At 63.7% G+C, this 13,747-nt stretch overlaps 1 protein-coding gene across 1 annotated transcript; it reads left to right on the forward strand.

The window, feature by feature from the left end:
* Positions 1–2,670: 2,670 nt before the first annotated feature.
* On the forward strand, positions 2,671–13,041 carry GTF2H4 (general transcription factor IIH subunit 4). The gene is given in 16 exon segments (XM_048293040.1): positions 2,671–2,997; positions 3,731–3,834; positions 4,469–4,583; positions 4,585–4,601; positions 6,022–6,118; positions 6,205–6,293; positions 7,457–7,565; positions 8,438–8,506; positions 9,377–9,460; positions 10,231–10,338; positions 10,340–10,385; positions 11,151–11,281; positions 12,441–12,488; positions 12,606–12,684; positions 12,810–12,874; positions 12,876–13,041. Coding segments are annotated over 16 exon segments (1,332 nt in total). The 5' UTR covers positions 2,671–2,934; the 3' UTR covers positions 12,984–13,041.
* The last annotated feature ends 706 nt before the right edge of the window (positions 13,042–13,747 follow it).

Raw genomic sequence — 13,747 nt, forward strand, 5'->3', positions numbered from 1 at the left:
ACAAACTGATCTAAACTGCCATGCACCAGCCCAAACCACTACAAACCAGTACAACCCGCTACAAACTGATCTAAACTGCCATGCACCAGTCCGAACCAGTACAAACCACTACAACCTGCTACAAACTGATCTAAACTGCCATGCACCAGTCCAAACCACTACAAACCAGTACAACCCGCTATAAACTGATCTAAACTGCCATGCACCAGTCCGAACCAGTACAAACCACTACAACCCACTATGGACCGATCTAAACCACCACGCACCAGTCTGAACCAGTACAAACCACTACAACCCACTACAAAGCGGTCCAAACCGCTATGCACCAGTCCAAACCAGTACAAACCAGTACAACCTACTACGGACCGATCTAAACCACCCCGCACCAGTACAAACCAGTACAACCCACTACAAACCGATCTAAACCACCATGCACCAGTCTGAACCAGTACAAACCAGTAAGGACCAGTCTAACCACCACGCACCAGTCCCAACAAGTCCGAACCAGTACAAACCAGTAAGGGCCAGTCTAAACCACCACGCACCAGTCCGAACCAGTACAAACCAGTACAACCCACTACGGTCCGATCTAAACTACCACGCACCAGTCTGAACCAGTACAAACCAGTGCGGACCGCTGGGCTCTCCACCAAAACCCTTCCCCGACGTCTCCCAGTCCCTCCCAGTGCCCCCAGTCCTTCCCAGTGCCCCCCAAGTGCCCTCAGCTGTCCCCCAGTCCCTCCCAGTGCCCCCAGTCTCTCCCAGTCCCTCCCAGTGCCCCCCAAGTGCCCTCAGCTGTCCCCCAGTCCCTCCCAGTGCCCCCAGTCTCTCCCAGTCCCTCCCAGTGCTCCTCAAGTGCCCTCAGCTGTCCCCCAGTCCCTCCCAGTGCCCCCCAAATGCCCTCAGCTGTCCCCCAGTGCCTCCCAGTGCTTCCCAGTCCCTCCCAGTGCCCCCAGTCTCTCCCAGTCCCTCCCAGTGCCCCCCAAATGCCCTCAGCTGTCCCCCAGTGCCTCCCAGTGCCCCCCAAATGCCCTCAGCTGTCCCCCAGTGCCTCCCAGTGCCCCCCAAATGCCCTCAGCTGTCCCCCAGTGCCTCCCAGTGCTTCCCAGTCCCTCCCAGTGCCCCTCAAGTGCCCTCAGTTGTCCCCCAGTCCCTCCCAGTGCCCTCCAAATGCCCTCAGTTGTCCCCCAGTCCCTCCCAGTCCTTCCCAGTGCCCCCAGTCTCCCCAATCCCTCCCAGTGCCCCCCAAGTGCCCTCAGCTGTCCCCCAGTCCCTCCCAGTGCCCCCCAAATGCCCTCAGCTGTCCCCCAGTGCCTCCCAGTGCTTCCCAGTCCCTCCCAGTTCCCCCAGTCCTTCCCAGTGCCCCCCAAGTGCCCTCAGCTGTCCCTCAGTCCTTCCCAGTGCCCCCAGTCCCTCCCAGTGCCCCCCAAGTGCCCTCAGCTGTCCCCCAGTCCCTCCCAGTGCCTCCCAGTCCCTCCCAGTGTCCCCACCTGCCCCGCCGCCGCCGCCGCCCCCTCGTTGCGCTCCCGCCTCAGCCGCTGCCGCTTCTCGCGCTGTTCGCGCCCGCGGAGCCGCGCGCGCTCGGGGGCGTCCCACGCGGGGCTCTCGGGGGTCTCCCCGGGCGGGGGGGTCCCCGCTGGAGGGGTCCCGGTGCTCCAGGCCCGAGCCCGGGCCCGGCGTTCCCCGGGACCCCCCAAAACCCGGGGGGCACCGAGGGCACCGCGCCTGAGGGAGGGCGCCGCCATCTTGGGGGGGCGGTGGCACCGGGGGCACGTGACCGGGGAAAGGGCGGGAGCGGCACCACGTGACCGGGGGAAGGGCGGGAGCGGCACCACGTGACCGGGGGAAGGGCGGGAACGGCCGCGCGTGACCGGGGAAGGGCGGGAACAGCATCACGTGACCGGGGAAGGGCGGGAACAGCATCACGTGACCGGTAGAAAGGGCGGGAACTGTGTGGGGGCGTGGCTTCGGCGGGAAGGGGGCGTGGCTTCGGCGGGAAGGGGGCGTGGCTTCGGCGGGAAGGGGGCGTGGCTTCGGCGGGAAGGGGGCGTGGCCGCGGCGGCGGCGTGGGGTGAGTTTGGGGGGAATTGGGGGGAATTTGGGGGATTTTGGGGGGGAATTGGGAGGATTTTTCGGGGCGGTTGGGGGCGGGGGGAATGGGGAGAGGATGCAGATGGCGGAGCGGGGCGGTTGGGCTGGGGGGTGGCTTTGGGGGGCGGCAGTGGCAGGAGGGGTGACACGCAGGTGACACGCGGGGTGACACGCAGGTGACACTCAGGTGACACTCAGGTGACACGCAGGTGACACGCAGGTGACACGCAGGTGACACACCGGTGTCCCCCAGGTGCGATGGAGCCGGCCCCCGGCGCCGCCCCCGCCGCGGGCGCTGTCCCGGGGGGCAGCTGCAGTGCAAGAACCTGCAGGAATTCCTGCGGGGGCTCAGCCCCCCCACGCTGGACCGGCTCTACGGGCACCCGGCCACCTGCCTGGCCGTGTTCAGGTGAGAGAGCCCCAAAAAAACCCCAAAAACCGCCCAAATTACCCCAAGTATCTCAACATCGTCATAAATAACCCCAAAATAACCCCAAATGTCCCCCCCAATGCTGGACCGGCTCTACGGGCACCCGGCCACCTGCCTGGCCGTGTTCAGGTGAGAGAGCCCCAAAAAAAACCCCAAAAACCCCCCCAACCCCGCCCAAAATAACCCAAAATAACCTCAAGTATCCCAAAATCGTCATAAATAAGCCCAAAATAACCCCCAATGACCCCCCCCAATGCTGGACCGGCTCTATGGGCACTCAGCCACCTGCCTGGCCGTGTTCAGGTGAGAGAGCCCCAAAAAAACCCAAAAACCCCACCCAAAATAACCCAAAATAACCCCAAATATCCTCAAGTATCCCGAAATCATCGTAAATAACCCCAAAATAACCCCCAATGACCCCCCCCAATGCTGGACCGGCTCTACGGGCACCCGGCCACCTGCCTGGCCGTGTTCAGGTGAGAGAGCCCCAAAAAAAACCCCCAAACCCCTGAAAAACCTGCCCAAAATAACCCCAAGTATCCCAAAATCACCGTAAATAACCTCGAAATAACCCCAAATAATCATAAATAATCGATATTCATAAATAACCCCAAAATGAAGGTGAGAAACCCCAAAATAAACAACCCCGAACCCCCCAGGGAGCTCCAGGGGCCGACCCAGGCTGGGATTTGGGGCAGATTTTGATGGATTTGGGGTGGGTTTGAGGGGATTTGGGGTGGTTTTGGGGGGATTTGGGGGTGGATTTGGGGTGGGTTTGGGGTGGATTTGGGGTGGGTTTGGGGTGGATTTGGGGTGGTTTTGGGGTGGTTTTGGGGGGATTTGGGGGTGGATTTGGGGTGGGTTTGAGGGGATTTTGGGGGTGGATTTGGGGTGGTTTTGAGGGGATTTGGGGGTGGATTTGGGGTGGGTTTGAGGGGATTTGGGGGTGGATTTGGGGGTGGGTTTGGGGTGGTTTTGAGGGGATTTGGGGTGGATTCAGGGTGGGTTTGAGGGGATTTGGGGGTGGATTTGGGGTGGGTTTGGGGTGGTTTTGAGGGGATTTGGGGTGGATTCAGGGTGGGTTTGAGGGGATTTGGGGGTGGATTCAGGGTGGGTTTGAGGGGATTTGGGGGTGGTTTCGAGGGTGGGGGTTTTGGGGGTGGTTTTGGGGGGTTTTTGGGGTCCCGACCCCCCATTCCCACCCCCCAGGGAGCTGCCGGGGCTGGCGCAGGCCGGGATCATGCGGATGCTGTTCCTGGAGCAGCCCCTGCCCCAGGCGGCCGTGGGGCTCTGGTCAAGAAGGAGCACAGCAGGTGGGGCTGGGGCGGCTCGGGGGGGTCCTGGGGGGCTTTGGGGGGTCCTGGGGGGTCCCTGGGGGTGTTTGGGGGGGTCCCTGGAGGTGTCTGGGGGTGTTTGGGAGGTCCCTAGAGGGTCCTGAGGGTGTTTGGGGGGTCCCTGGAGGGTCCCTAGGGGTTCTGGGGGTCCCTGTGGGGGTTTGGGGGGTCCTGGGGGTGTCTGGGGGGTGTTTGGGGGGTCCCTACAGAGTCCTGGGGGTGTTTGGAGGGTCCTGGGGGTGTTTGGGGGGTCCCTGGAGGGTCCCTAAGGGGTTCTGGGGGTCCCTGTGGGGGTTTGGGGGGTCCCTGGGGGTGTTTGGGGGTGTTTGGGGGGTCCCTACAGAGTCCTGGGGGTGTTTGGAGGGTCCCTGGGAGTGTTTGGGGGGGTCCCTGGGGGTCTCTGGGGTGTTTGGGGGCTCCTGGGGGGCTCCGGGGGGTCCCCTGGGGGTCCCTGGGGGGATCTTTGGGTGGATCTGGGTGGGGGTTCCTGAGCTCCCATTGGGTTTTGGGGGGGGGTCCCTGTGGCTCGGGGGTCCGGGGGGGAATTCAGGGGCGTTTTGGGGGGGTCTCAGGGGTGTTTTGGGGGTGTTTCTGGGGGTTTTTTGGCCCGCAGGGAGCAGGAGCAGAGCCAGGAGGTGCTGCTGGAGCTGCGCCTGTGGCACCCCCACACCCTCCCGGGGGGGCTCCCGGGGGTCGCCCTCCACCCCAATTTCCGACAGAACCTCAGGGGTGGCCCTGCTGGGGGGGTGAGGAACTGGGGGGGGGGCGCGGGGAGGGGGAAATGGGGCAAAAATGGGGAAAAAATGGGGGAAAATGGAGAAAACCGAGAAAAAAATGGGGGGGAAAATGGGGGAAAAATGAGGCAAAAATGAGCGAGAAGTTGGGAGGGAATGTGAAAAAAGTGGGGAGGGGTCAGGGGAAAAAAGCAGTGGGTTTTTTTTGGGGGGGTTTTAGGGGGTTTTGGGGGTCCCGACCCCCTCAGGGGCGCTGATTTTGGGGGGTCCCACAGGGGCGAGGCCTGTGTGGGGATTTGGGGGTCTTGCGGTGGCAAAATCTGGGCCTGAGGAGGGTTTTTGGGATAAATACCAAACTTTGGAGGTCTGGGGGCTTTGTGGGGAGGTTTTTGAGGATTTTTGGGCAGTTTGGGGGGTTTTTGGGGTCCCAACCCCCTCAGAAACTCTGGGGGACCTCACCGCAGCAAGGCCTGGGTGGGAGTTCAGGCGCAACAGGGACAAAATCAGGAGTTGTGAGGGATTTTTTTGACACTTACTGATCTCTGTGGGTCTGGGGGTTTTCTGGGGTGGTTTTTGGAGGATTTTTTGGGGCAGTTTGGGGGGTTTTTGGGGTGCCGACTCCCTCAGAAACTCTGGGAACCTCACCGCAGCAAGGCCTGGGTGGGAGTTCAGGCGCAACAGGGGCAAAATCAGGAGTTGTGAGGGATTTTTTTCACATTTACCAAACTCTGTGGGGCTGAGGGTTTTCTGGGGTGGTTTTTGAGGATTTTTGGGGCAGTTTGGGGGGTTTTTGGGGTCCCAACCCCCTCAGAAATTCTGATTTTGGGGATCCCGCAGCGGCAGGGCCTGGGTGGGAATTCAGGTGCAACAATGGCAAAATGAGGATTTGTGAGGGATTTTTTTGACGTTTACTGATCTCTGTGGGCCTGGGGGTTTTCTGGGGTGGTTTTTGGGGCAGTTTGGGGGGTTTTTGGGGTCCCAACCCCCTCAGAAACTCTGGGGATCTCGCCGCGGCGAGGCCTGGGTGGGAGTTCAGGCGCAACAGGGGCAAAATGAGGAGTTGTGAGAGATTTTCTTCATACTCACCAAACTCTGTGGGTCTGGGGGTTTTCTGGGGTGGTTTTTGGAGGTTTTTGGGGGAGTTTGGGGGGTTTTTGGGGTGCCAACCCCCTCAGAAACTCTGATTTTGGGGATCCTGCAGCGGCAGGGCAAACAGGGGCAAAATGGGGGGGTTTTTGGGGTGCCAACCCCCTCAGAAACTCTGATTTTGGGGATCCTGCAGCGGCAGGGCAACAGGGGCAAAATGAGGAGTTGTGAGGGATTTTTTTGACCTTTTCCGACCTCTGTGGGTCTGGGGGTTTTCTGGGGTGGTTTTTGGGGTTTTTTGGGGTGCCAACCCCCTCAGGGGCGCTGATTTTGGGGGGTCCCGCAGGGGCAAGGCCTGGTCGGACGACACGGCCCCGCTGGGCCCGGACAGACACGCCCGGGACGTGCCCGCGCTGGACAAATACGCGGAGGAGCGGTGGGAGGTGGGCTCGGGGGGGGATTTTGGGGGGATTTGAGGGGATTTGGGGGTGCCAGGACCCCCGGAGAGGCTGAACCCCCCCGTTTTTAGGTGGTTTTGCACTTCATGGTGGGGTCGCCGAGCGCGGCCGTGAGCCAGGACCTGGCGCAGCTGCTGGTGCAGGCCGGGCTCATGAAGAGGTTTGGGGGGAAGGGGGGGCGTTTGAGGGGGTTTTGGGGGGGTCTGGGGGCTCTAGGGGGTCTTAGGGGAAATTTGGGAGGGGTCTGGGGAGGATTTGGAGGGAATTCAAGGGGTGCTGGGGGGGATTTGGGGTGTCCTGGGGGTAACTGGGGAGGGACCAGGGGGGATTTGGGGTGTCCTGGGGGGGATTTGGGGTGTCCTGGGGGCAACTGGGGAGGGACCGGGGGGATTTGGAGGGTCCTGGGGGGTCCTGGAGGCGTTTGGGGGGTCCTGGAGGCATTTGAGGGGTTCTGGGGGGATTTGGGGGGTCCTGGGGGAGATTTGGGGTGTCCTGGGGGCAACTGGGGAGGGACCGGGGGGATTTGGAGGGTCCTGGGGGGTCCTGGAGGCGTTTGGGGGGTCCTGGAGGCATTTGAGGGGTTCTGGGGGGATTTGGGGGGTCCTGGGGGAGATTTGGGGTGTCCTGGGGGCAAGTGGGGAGAGACCGGGGGGATTTGGGGGGTCCTGGGGGGTCCTGGAGGTGTTTGGGGGGGTCCTGGGAGGGATTTGGGAGGTCCTGGGGGCAACTGGGGAGGGACCAGGGGGATTTGGGGGTCCTGGAGGCGTTTGGGGGGTCCTGGGGGAGATTTGGGGTGTCCTGGAGGCGTTGGGGGGTCCTAGGGGGGATTTGGGGGGTCCTGGAGGCGTTTGGGGGGTCCTAGGGGAGATTTTGGGGGTCCTGGGGGCAACTGGGGAGGGACCGGGGGGATTTGGGGGGCCCTGGGGGGTCCTGGGGAGGATTTGGGGTGGATTTGGGGGGTCCTGGGGATGTTTGGGGGGGTCCTGGGGAGGATTTGGGGTGGATTTGGGGTATCCTGGGGAGGTTTGGGGGGGTCCTGGGGAGGATTTGGGGTGGATTTGGGGTATCCTGGGGAGGTTTGGGGGGTCCTGGGGAGGATTTGGGGTGGATTTGGGGTATCCTGGGAGGTTTGGGGGGGTCCTGGGGGGTCTCGGGGAGTTGCTGAGTGGATTTGGGGACTCACAGGTGAAATTCAGGAGGGATTTTTTGGAGAGGGGGGAGAAGAAATGAGGGGATTCTGGGGCCGTCCCCGGTTGGGGGTGACCCCCCAGATTTGGGGGGGGCTCACTGACGCCCCCTCCCCCCTTTTCGGGGTCCCCCCAGCGAGGGGGGGGAGCCCCCCTGCATCACCTCGGCCGGGTTCCAGTTCCTGCTGCTCGACACCCCCGCCCAGCTCTGGTTCTTCATCCTGCAGTACCTGCGGGGGGCCGAGGTCGGGGGGGCCCCAAAACCCGGGGGGAGCCCCAAAATCTGGGGGGGGAGCCCCAAAATCCGGGGGGAAACCTCAAAACCCGGGGGGAGCCCCAAAATCCGGGGGGGAGCCCCAAAACCCCGGGGGGAAACCCCAAAATCCGGGGGGAGCCCCAAAATCCGGGGGGAAACCTCAAAACCCGGGGGGAGCCCCAAAATCCGGGGGGGAGCCCCAAAACCCCGGGGGGAAACCCCAAAATCCGGGGGGGAACCCCAAAATCCGGGGGGGAGCCCCAAAACCCCGGGGGGAAACCCCAAAATCCGGGGAGGAGCCCCAAAACCCAGGGGGAGCCCCAAAATCCGGGGGGGGAACCCCAAAACCTCGGGGGGAGCCCCAAAACCCGGGGGGGAACCCCAAAATCCGGGGGGGAGCCCCAAAATCCGGGGGGGAACCCCAAAATCCGGGGGGGGGGGAAATCCCTGAAACCCGTGGGAGTCCCTAAAATTTACGGGGTCCCCAAAAAACCCCAGGATTCACCCCAAAAAAACCCCCCCAGAGACCCCCCCCGGGTCTGGTGCTTCCCTGTCCAGGATTTTTGGAGGGTGGGGGGGGTTCCCAAAATTTGGGGGGGATCCTGAGATGTGAGGGGGGTTCTTAAGATTTGGGTGGGGATCCCAAAGTTTTAATTGGGTTCTCAAAATCTGGGGGGGTCTCCCCAAATTTTGGGAGGGGGGGGGATGTCCCTAAACCAGAGGGGGTTCTCCAAAATTCGGGTTTTTCCCCAAATTTGAGGCTTTTCCCAAAACCTGGGGAAGTTCCCATAATTTGGGGGGGGGAGGGGGGTCCCCAAAAAGCCCCGGACCCCCCCCAAAGCCCCCCCTGTGCCCCCCCAGGCCCGCGGGATGGACCTGGTGGAGATTTTGTCCTTCCTGTTCCAGCTCAGCTTCTCCACCCTGGGCAAGGTGGGGACTGGGAGGGACTGGGACAAACTGGGAGGGACTGGGACAAACTGGGAGGGACTGGGAGGGGACTGGGACAAACTGGGAGGGACTGAGAGGGGATTGGGAGAGACTGGGAGGGAGTGGGAGGGACTGGGGGTAACTGGGAGGGGACTGGGGGTAACTGGGAGGGGACTGGGAGGTAACTGGGAGGGGATGGGGGTTAACTGGGAGGGTCTGGGAGGTAACTGGGAGGGACTGGGAGGGGACTGGGGGTAACTGGGAGGGACTGGGAGGTGACTGGGACAAACTGGGACGGACTGGGGATAACTGGGAGAGGACTGGGAGGGGATTGGGAGGGACTGGGAGGGAGTGGGAGGGACTGGGATAACTGGGAGGGGACTGGGGGTAACTGGAGGGAACTGGGAGGGACTGGGAGGTAACTGGGAGGGGACGGGGGTTAACTGGGAGGGACTGGGAGGGAACTGGGAGGGACTGGGAGGGAGTGGAGGGGACTGGGGGTAACTGGGAGGGACTGGGAGGTGACTGGGACAAACTGGGAGGGACTGGGAGGGGACTGGGGGTAACTGGGAGGGGACTGGGAGGGAACTGGGAAGGACTGGGAGGGGATTGGGAGGGACAGGGGGTAACTGGAGGGGGACTGGGGGTAACTGGGATGGACTGGGAGGGAACTGGAGGGAACTGGGAGGGACTGGGAGGGGACTGGGGGTAACTAGAAGGGACTGAAGGGACTGGGAGGGAACTGGGAGGGAGTGGGAGCAGCTGCCCCACGATTGTTCCGTGGTGGGCTGGGGTTACTGGGGGTTACTGGGGGTTACTGGGAGGAACCGGGGTGTAACTGGGCTGAACTGGGCTGAACTGGGAGCGTTGCAGGATTACTCCGTGGAGGGGATGAGCGAGTCCCTGCTGACGTTCCTGCAGCACCTGCGCGAGTTCGGGCTGGTGTTCCAGAGGAAGGTGGCACTGGGGGCACTGGGAGGGCACTGGGAGGGCACTGAGGGGATGTGGGGGACACTGGGAGGAGACTGAGGGGACATGGGGGACACTGGGAGGGCACTGGGAGCACTGGGAGGGCACTGAGGGGATGTGGGAGACACTGGGAGGGCACTGGGAGCACTGGGAGAGGATTGAGGGGACATGGGGGACACTGGGAGTGAACTGGGAGCACTGGGAGGGCACTGGGGGCTGACCGTGGGCCATGGGGACACCTGGGGCACCCCTGGGCACACCTGGGGCACACCTGGGGCCACCCCTGGGGCACCCCTGGGCACACCTGGGCACACCTGGGCACACCTGGGGCACCCCTGGGCACACCTGGGCACCCCTGGGCACACCTGGGGACACCTGGGCACACCTGGGGACACCTGGGGACACCTGGGCACACCTGGGGCACCCCTGGGGACACCTGGGGACACCTGGGCACACCTGGGGCACCCCTGGGGACACCTGGGGACCCCTGGGCACACCTGGGGACACCTGGGGCACACCTGGGCACACCTGGGCACACCTGGGGCACACCTGGGGACCCCTGGGCACACCTGGGGACACTTGGGGACACCTGAGCACACCTGGGGCCACCCCTGGGGCACCCCTGGGGACACTTGGGGACACTTGGGGACACCTGGGCACACACCTGGGCACACCTGGGGACACCTGGGCACCCCTGGGGCCACCTCCCGCCCCCGGGGCCATCGAGGCCCCCCCGTGACGCGCCTCGGTGGCCGCAGCGGAAGTCGCGGCGCTTCTACCCGACCCGGCTGGCCATCGCGCTGGCCTCGGGCACCGCGGGGGCCGGCGGGGCCGGCGGGGCCAGCGGGGCCGGAGCCCGACGGCCACGGCTTCGTCCTGGTGGAGACCAACTACAGGATCTACGCCTACACAGGTGACACGGGTGACACGGGTGACACAGGGACAGCCGGGGACGGCCCCTGGCACCTCCCTGGCACCTCCCTGGCACCTTCTGGTCACCCCCTTGTCGCCTCCGTGTCACTCTTGTTATCTCCGTGTCACCTTTGTGTCACCCCTGTCACCTCCGGGTCACCTTTATGTCACCCCTGTCACCTGCCTGTCACCTCCGTGTCACTCCTGTCATCTCCATGTCACCTCTGTGCCACCCTTGTCATCTCCATGTCACCTTCGTGTCACTGCTGTTATCCGCACGTCACCTCTGTCACCCCCCTGTCACCTCCATGTCAGTCTTGTCACCTCCCTGTCACCTCCCTGTCACCCTCATTGTCAGCCCTGGCCTCACAACGTCCCCATATCCCGATGTCCCCGATGTCCCCAACCCCCCCAATGTCCCCAAACCCCCCCAATGTCCCCAACCCCCCCTGATGTCCCCAACTCCCCCCAATGTCCCCAAGCCCCTCTGATGTCCCCAAGCCCCCCTGATGTCCCCAACCCCCCCCAATGTCCCCAAACCCCCCCAATGTCCCCAACCCGTCTGATGTCCCCAACCCCCCCTGATGTCCCCAAGCCCCTCTGATGTCCCCAACCCCCCCCAATGTCCCCAACCCCCCCTGATGTCCCCAACCCCCCCCTGATGTCCCCAACCAACCCCAATGTCCCCAACCCCCCTGATGTCCCCAAGCCCCCCCGATGTCCCCAACTCCCCCCGATGTCCCCAACCCCCCCGTGCTGTCCCCAGACTCGGAGCTGCAGGTGGCCCTGATCGCGCTCTTCTCGGAGCTGCTCTACCGCTTCCCCAACCTCGTGGTGGCCCAGGTGACGAGGGACAGCGTGCAGGCGGCCATCGCCAATGGCATCACCGCCGACCAGGTGGCACTGGGGACAGCCTGGGGACACGGCTGGGACATCCTGGGGACATCCTGGGGACAGCACTGGGGACACGGCTGGGACAGCCTGGGGACATCCTGGGGACAGCCTGGGGACATCCTGGGGACACGGCTGGGACAGCCTGGGGACAGCACTGGGGGCATCCTGGGGGCATCCTGGGGACAGCACTGGGGGCATCCTGGGGACACCCTGGGGACAGCACTGGGGACAGCCTGGGGACATCCTGGGGACATCCTGGGGACAGCACTGGGGACACGGCTGGGACATCCTGGGGACATCCTGGGGACACCCTGGGGACAGCCTGGGGACATCCTGGGGACACGGCTGGGACAGCCTGGGGACAGCACTGGGGACACCCTGGGGACATCCTGGGGACATCCTGGGGACACTGCTGGGGCGTCCTGGGGACACCCTGGGGACGTTGGGGCTTTGGGGACATTGGGATGTGGGGATTTAGGGCTGTAGGGATGTGGGAGGCGTGCAGGACGTTGGGATGTGGGGACGTTGGGGGACACTGGGGGACACTGGGGACACGGGGAGGACACTGGGGGACACTGGGGACATGGGGGTGACACTGGGGACACTGGGGACACTGGGGGGACACTGGGGGGACACAGGGAGGACACTGGGGACACTGGGGACACGGGGAGGACACTGGGGGACACTGGGGGGACACTGGGGACACTGGGGGACACTGGGGGGACACTGGAGGACACTGGGGACACAGGGGGGACACTGGGGGACACTGGGGACACTGGGGGGACACTGGAGGACACTGGGACACAGGGGGGACACTGGGGGACACTGGGGGGACACTGGGGGATACTGGGGACACTGGGGGACACTGGGGGACACTGGGGGGACACTGGGGGACACTGGGGGACACTGGGGACACTGGGGGACACTGGGGACATGGGGGGGACACTGGGGACACTGGGGGACACTGGGGACACTGGGGGGACACTGGGGGACACTGGGGACATGGGGGTGACACTGGGGACACTGGGGGACACTGGGGACACTGGGGGGACACTGGGGGACACTGGGGACATGGGGGTGACACTGGGGACACTGGGGGACACTGGGGGACACTGGGGACGCTGCTGCCCCCCCGGTGACGCCCCTCCCCCCCGCCCCGCAGATCATTCACTTCCTGCGCACCCGCGCCCACCCCGTGATGGCCAAACAGGTGAGGGGGGGCCCCCAAATCCCAGGGGCTGCTGGCCATCGTGGGGGGGTGGCGGTCCCAGCCTGGGGGTCCCTGTCCCCTCCCTGTCCCCACTGTCCCTTTTCCCCCCCGCCCCAGACCCCGGTGCTGCCCCCGACCATCACGGACCAGATCCGGCTCTGGGAGCTCGAGCGGGACCGGCTGCGCTTCTCCGACGGTGAGAGCCCCAAGGTGGCCCCAGAGTGGCCCCAGAGTGGCCCCGAAGTGGCCCCAGAGTGTCCCGGGGGGGGGAAGGTGACACCCCGGGGCCCTCCCTGAGCCCGTTGTCCCCTGTCCCCACAGGGGTCCTGTACAACCAGTTCCTGTCCCAGGTGGATTTCGAGGTGCTGCGGGACCACGCCCGCAGGTTTGGGGGTGCTGGTGTTCGAGAACCCCGGCCGGCGCCTCATGGTCGTCACCCCCGGGGGCCACCCCGACGTCAAACGCTTCTGGAAGCGCCAGAAGCACAACGGGTGACCCCGAAAACCCCCAAAAAACCCCCCCAAAACCCCCCCCCAAAAAAAAAACCTCGAAACCCCCGGAATTCGGGCTCCACAAAACCCCACGGTTTGGGCTCCTGGCACCCCAAAACAGCTCCTGCAAACCAGGAACTTGGGGTTCACCATCTCTGGAGGTTCCAGGTGTCCTAAACTTTGGGGTGCCAGCGCCTCATTCGCAGGAAAAAACGGGTTTTGCGGGGGAAATGCGATTTTTTTTTTTTTTTTTTTTTTTTTGTAAAAACGGTGTTTTAAGGGACTGTTTTTGTAGTAAAAACGTTTTGAGGAAAAAGAAGCGGCGTTTTGACAACAAAGCGGGGGATCCCCGAGGAAAAAGGAGGTTCTTGGAGGGACCGTTGGGATCGGGGGAAGCTCGATGGGAAAATTACGGATTTTGGGGAGAAAAAAAACGGGAATTCCGGAGGGGTGGAGTTGGGGGAATTTCTGAGGGGAAAAAAAAAAAATCGCGTTCTTAGGGAAAGAAGCGATGAAGCCCCAGGGGAGAAATAGGATGGATCGATGGATTGATTGATGGATCGATGGACTGTGGGGGATGGATCGGGGACAGTGACGGGAGTGAGACTGTCCCCGTGTCCCCAAATCCCCCGCTTCCGCCCGCGCTTCTCATCGCGCCCTTACGGCCCCGCGCGCGCGCGCTCGCGGCATTACGGTAGGGCCGGTAGTGGGCGCGGCCCCGCGAGCCGCGCGCTCTGATTGGCCGCAACCGGCGCGGCGCGAGGGGGG

This window comes from Corvus hawaiiensis, assembly GCF_020740725.1.
Source record: "Corvus hawaiiensis isolate bCorHaw1 chromosome 31 unlocalized genomic scaffold, bCorHaw1.pri.cur SUPER_31b, whole genome shotgun sequence".
Taxonomy (NCBI): Eukaryota; Metazoa; Chordata; class Aves; order Passeriformes; family Corvidae; genus Corvus; species Corvus hawaiiensis.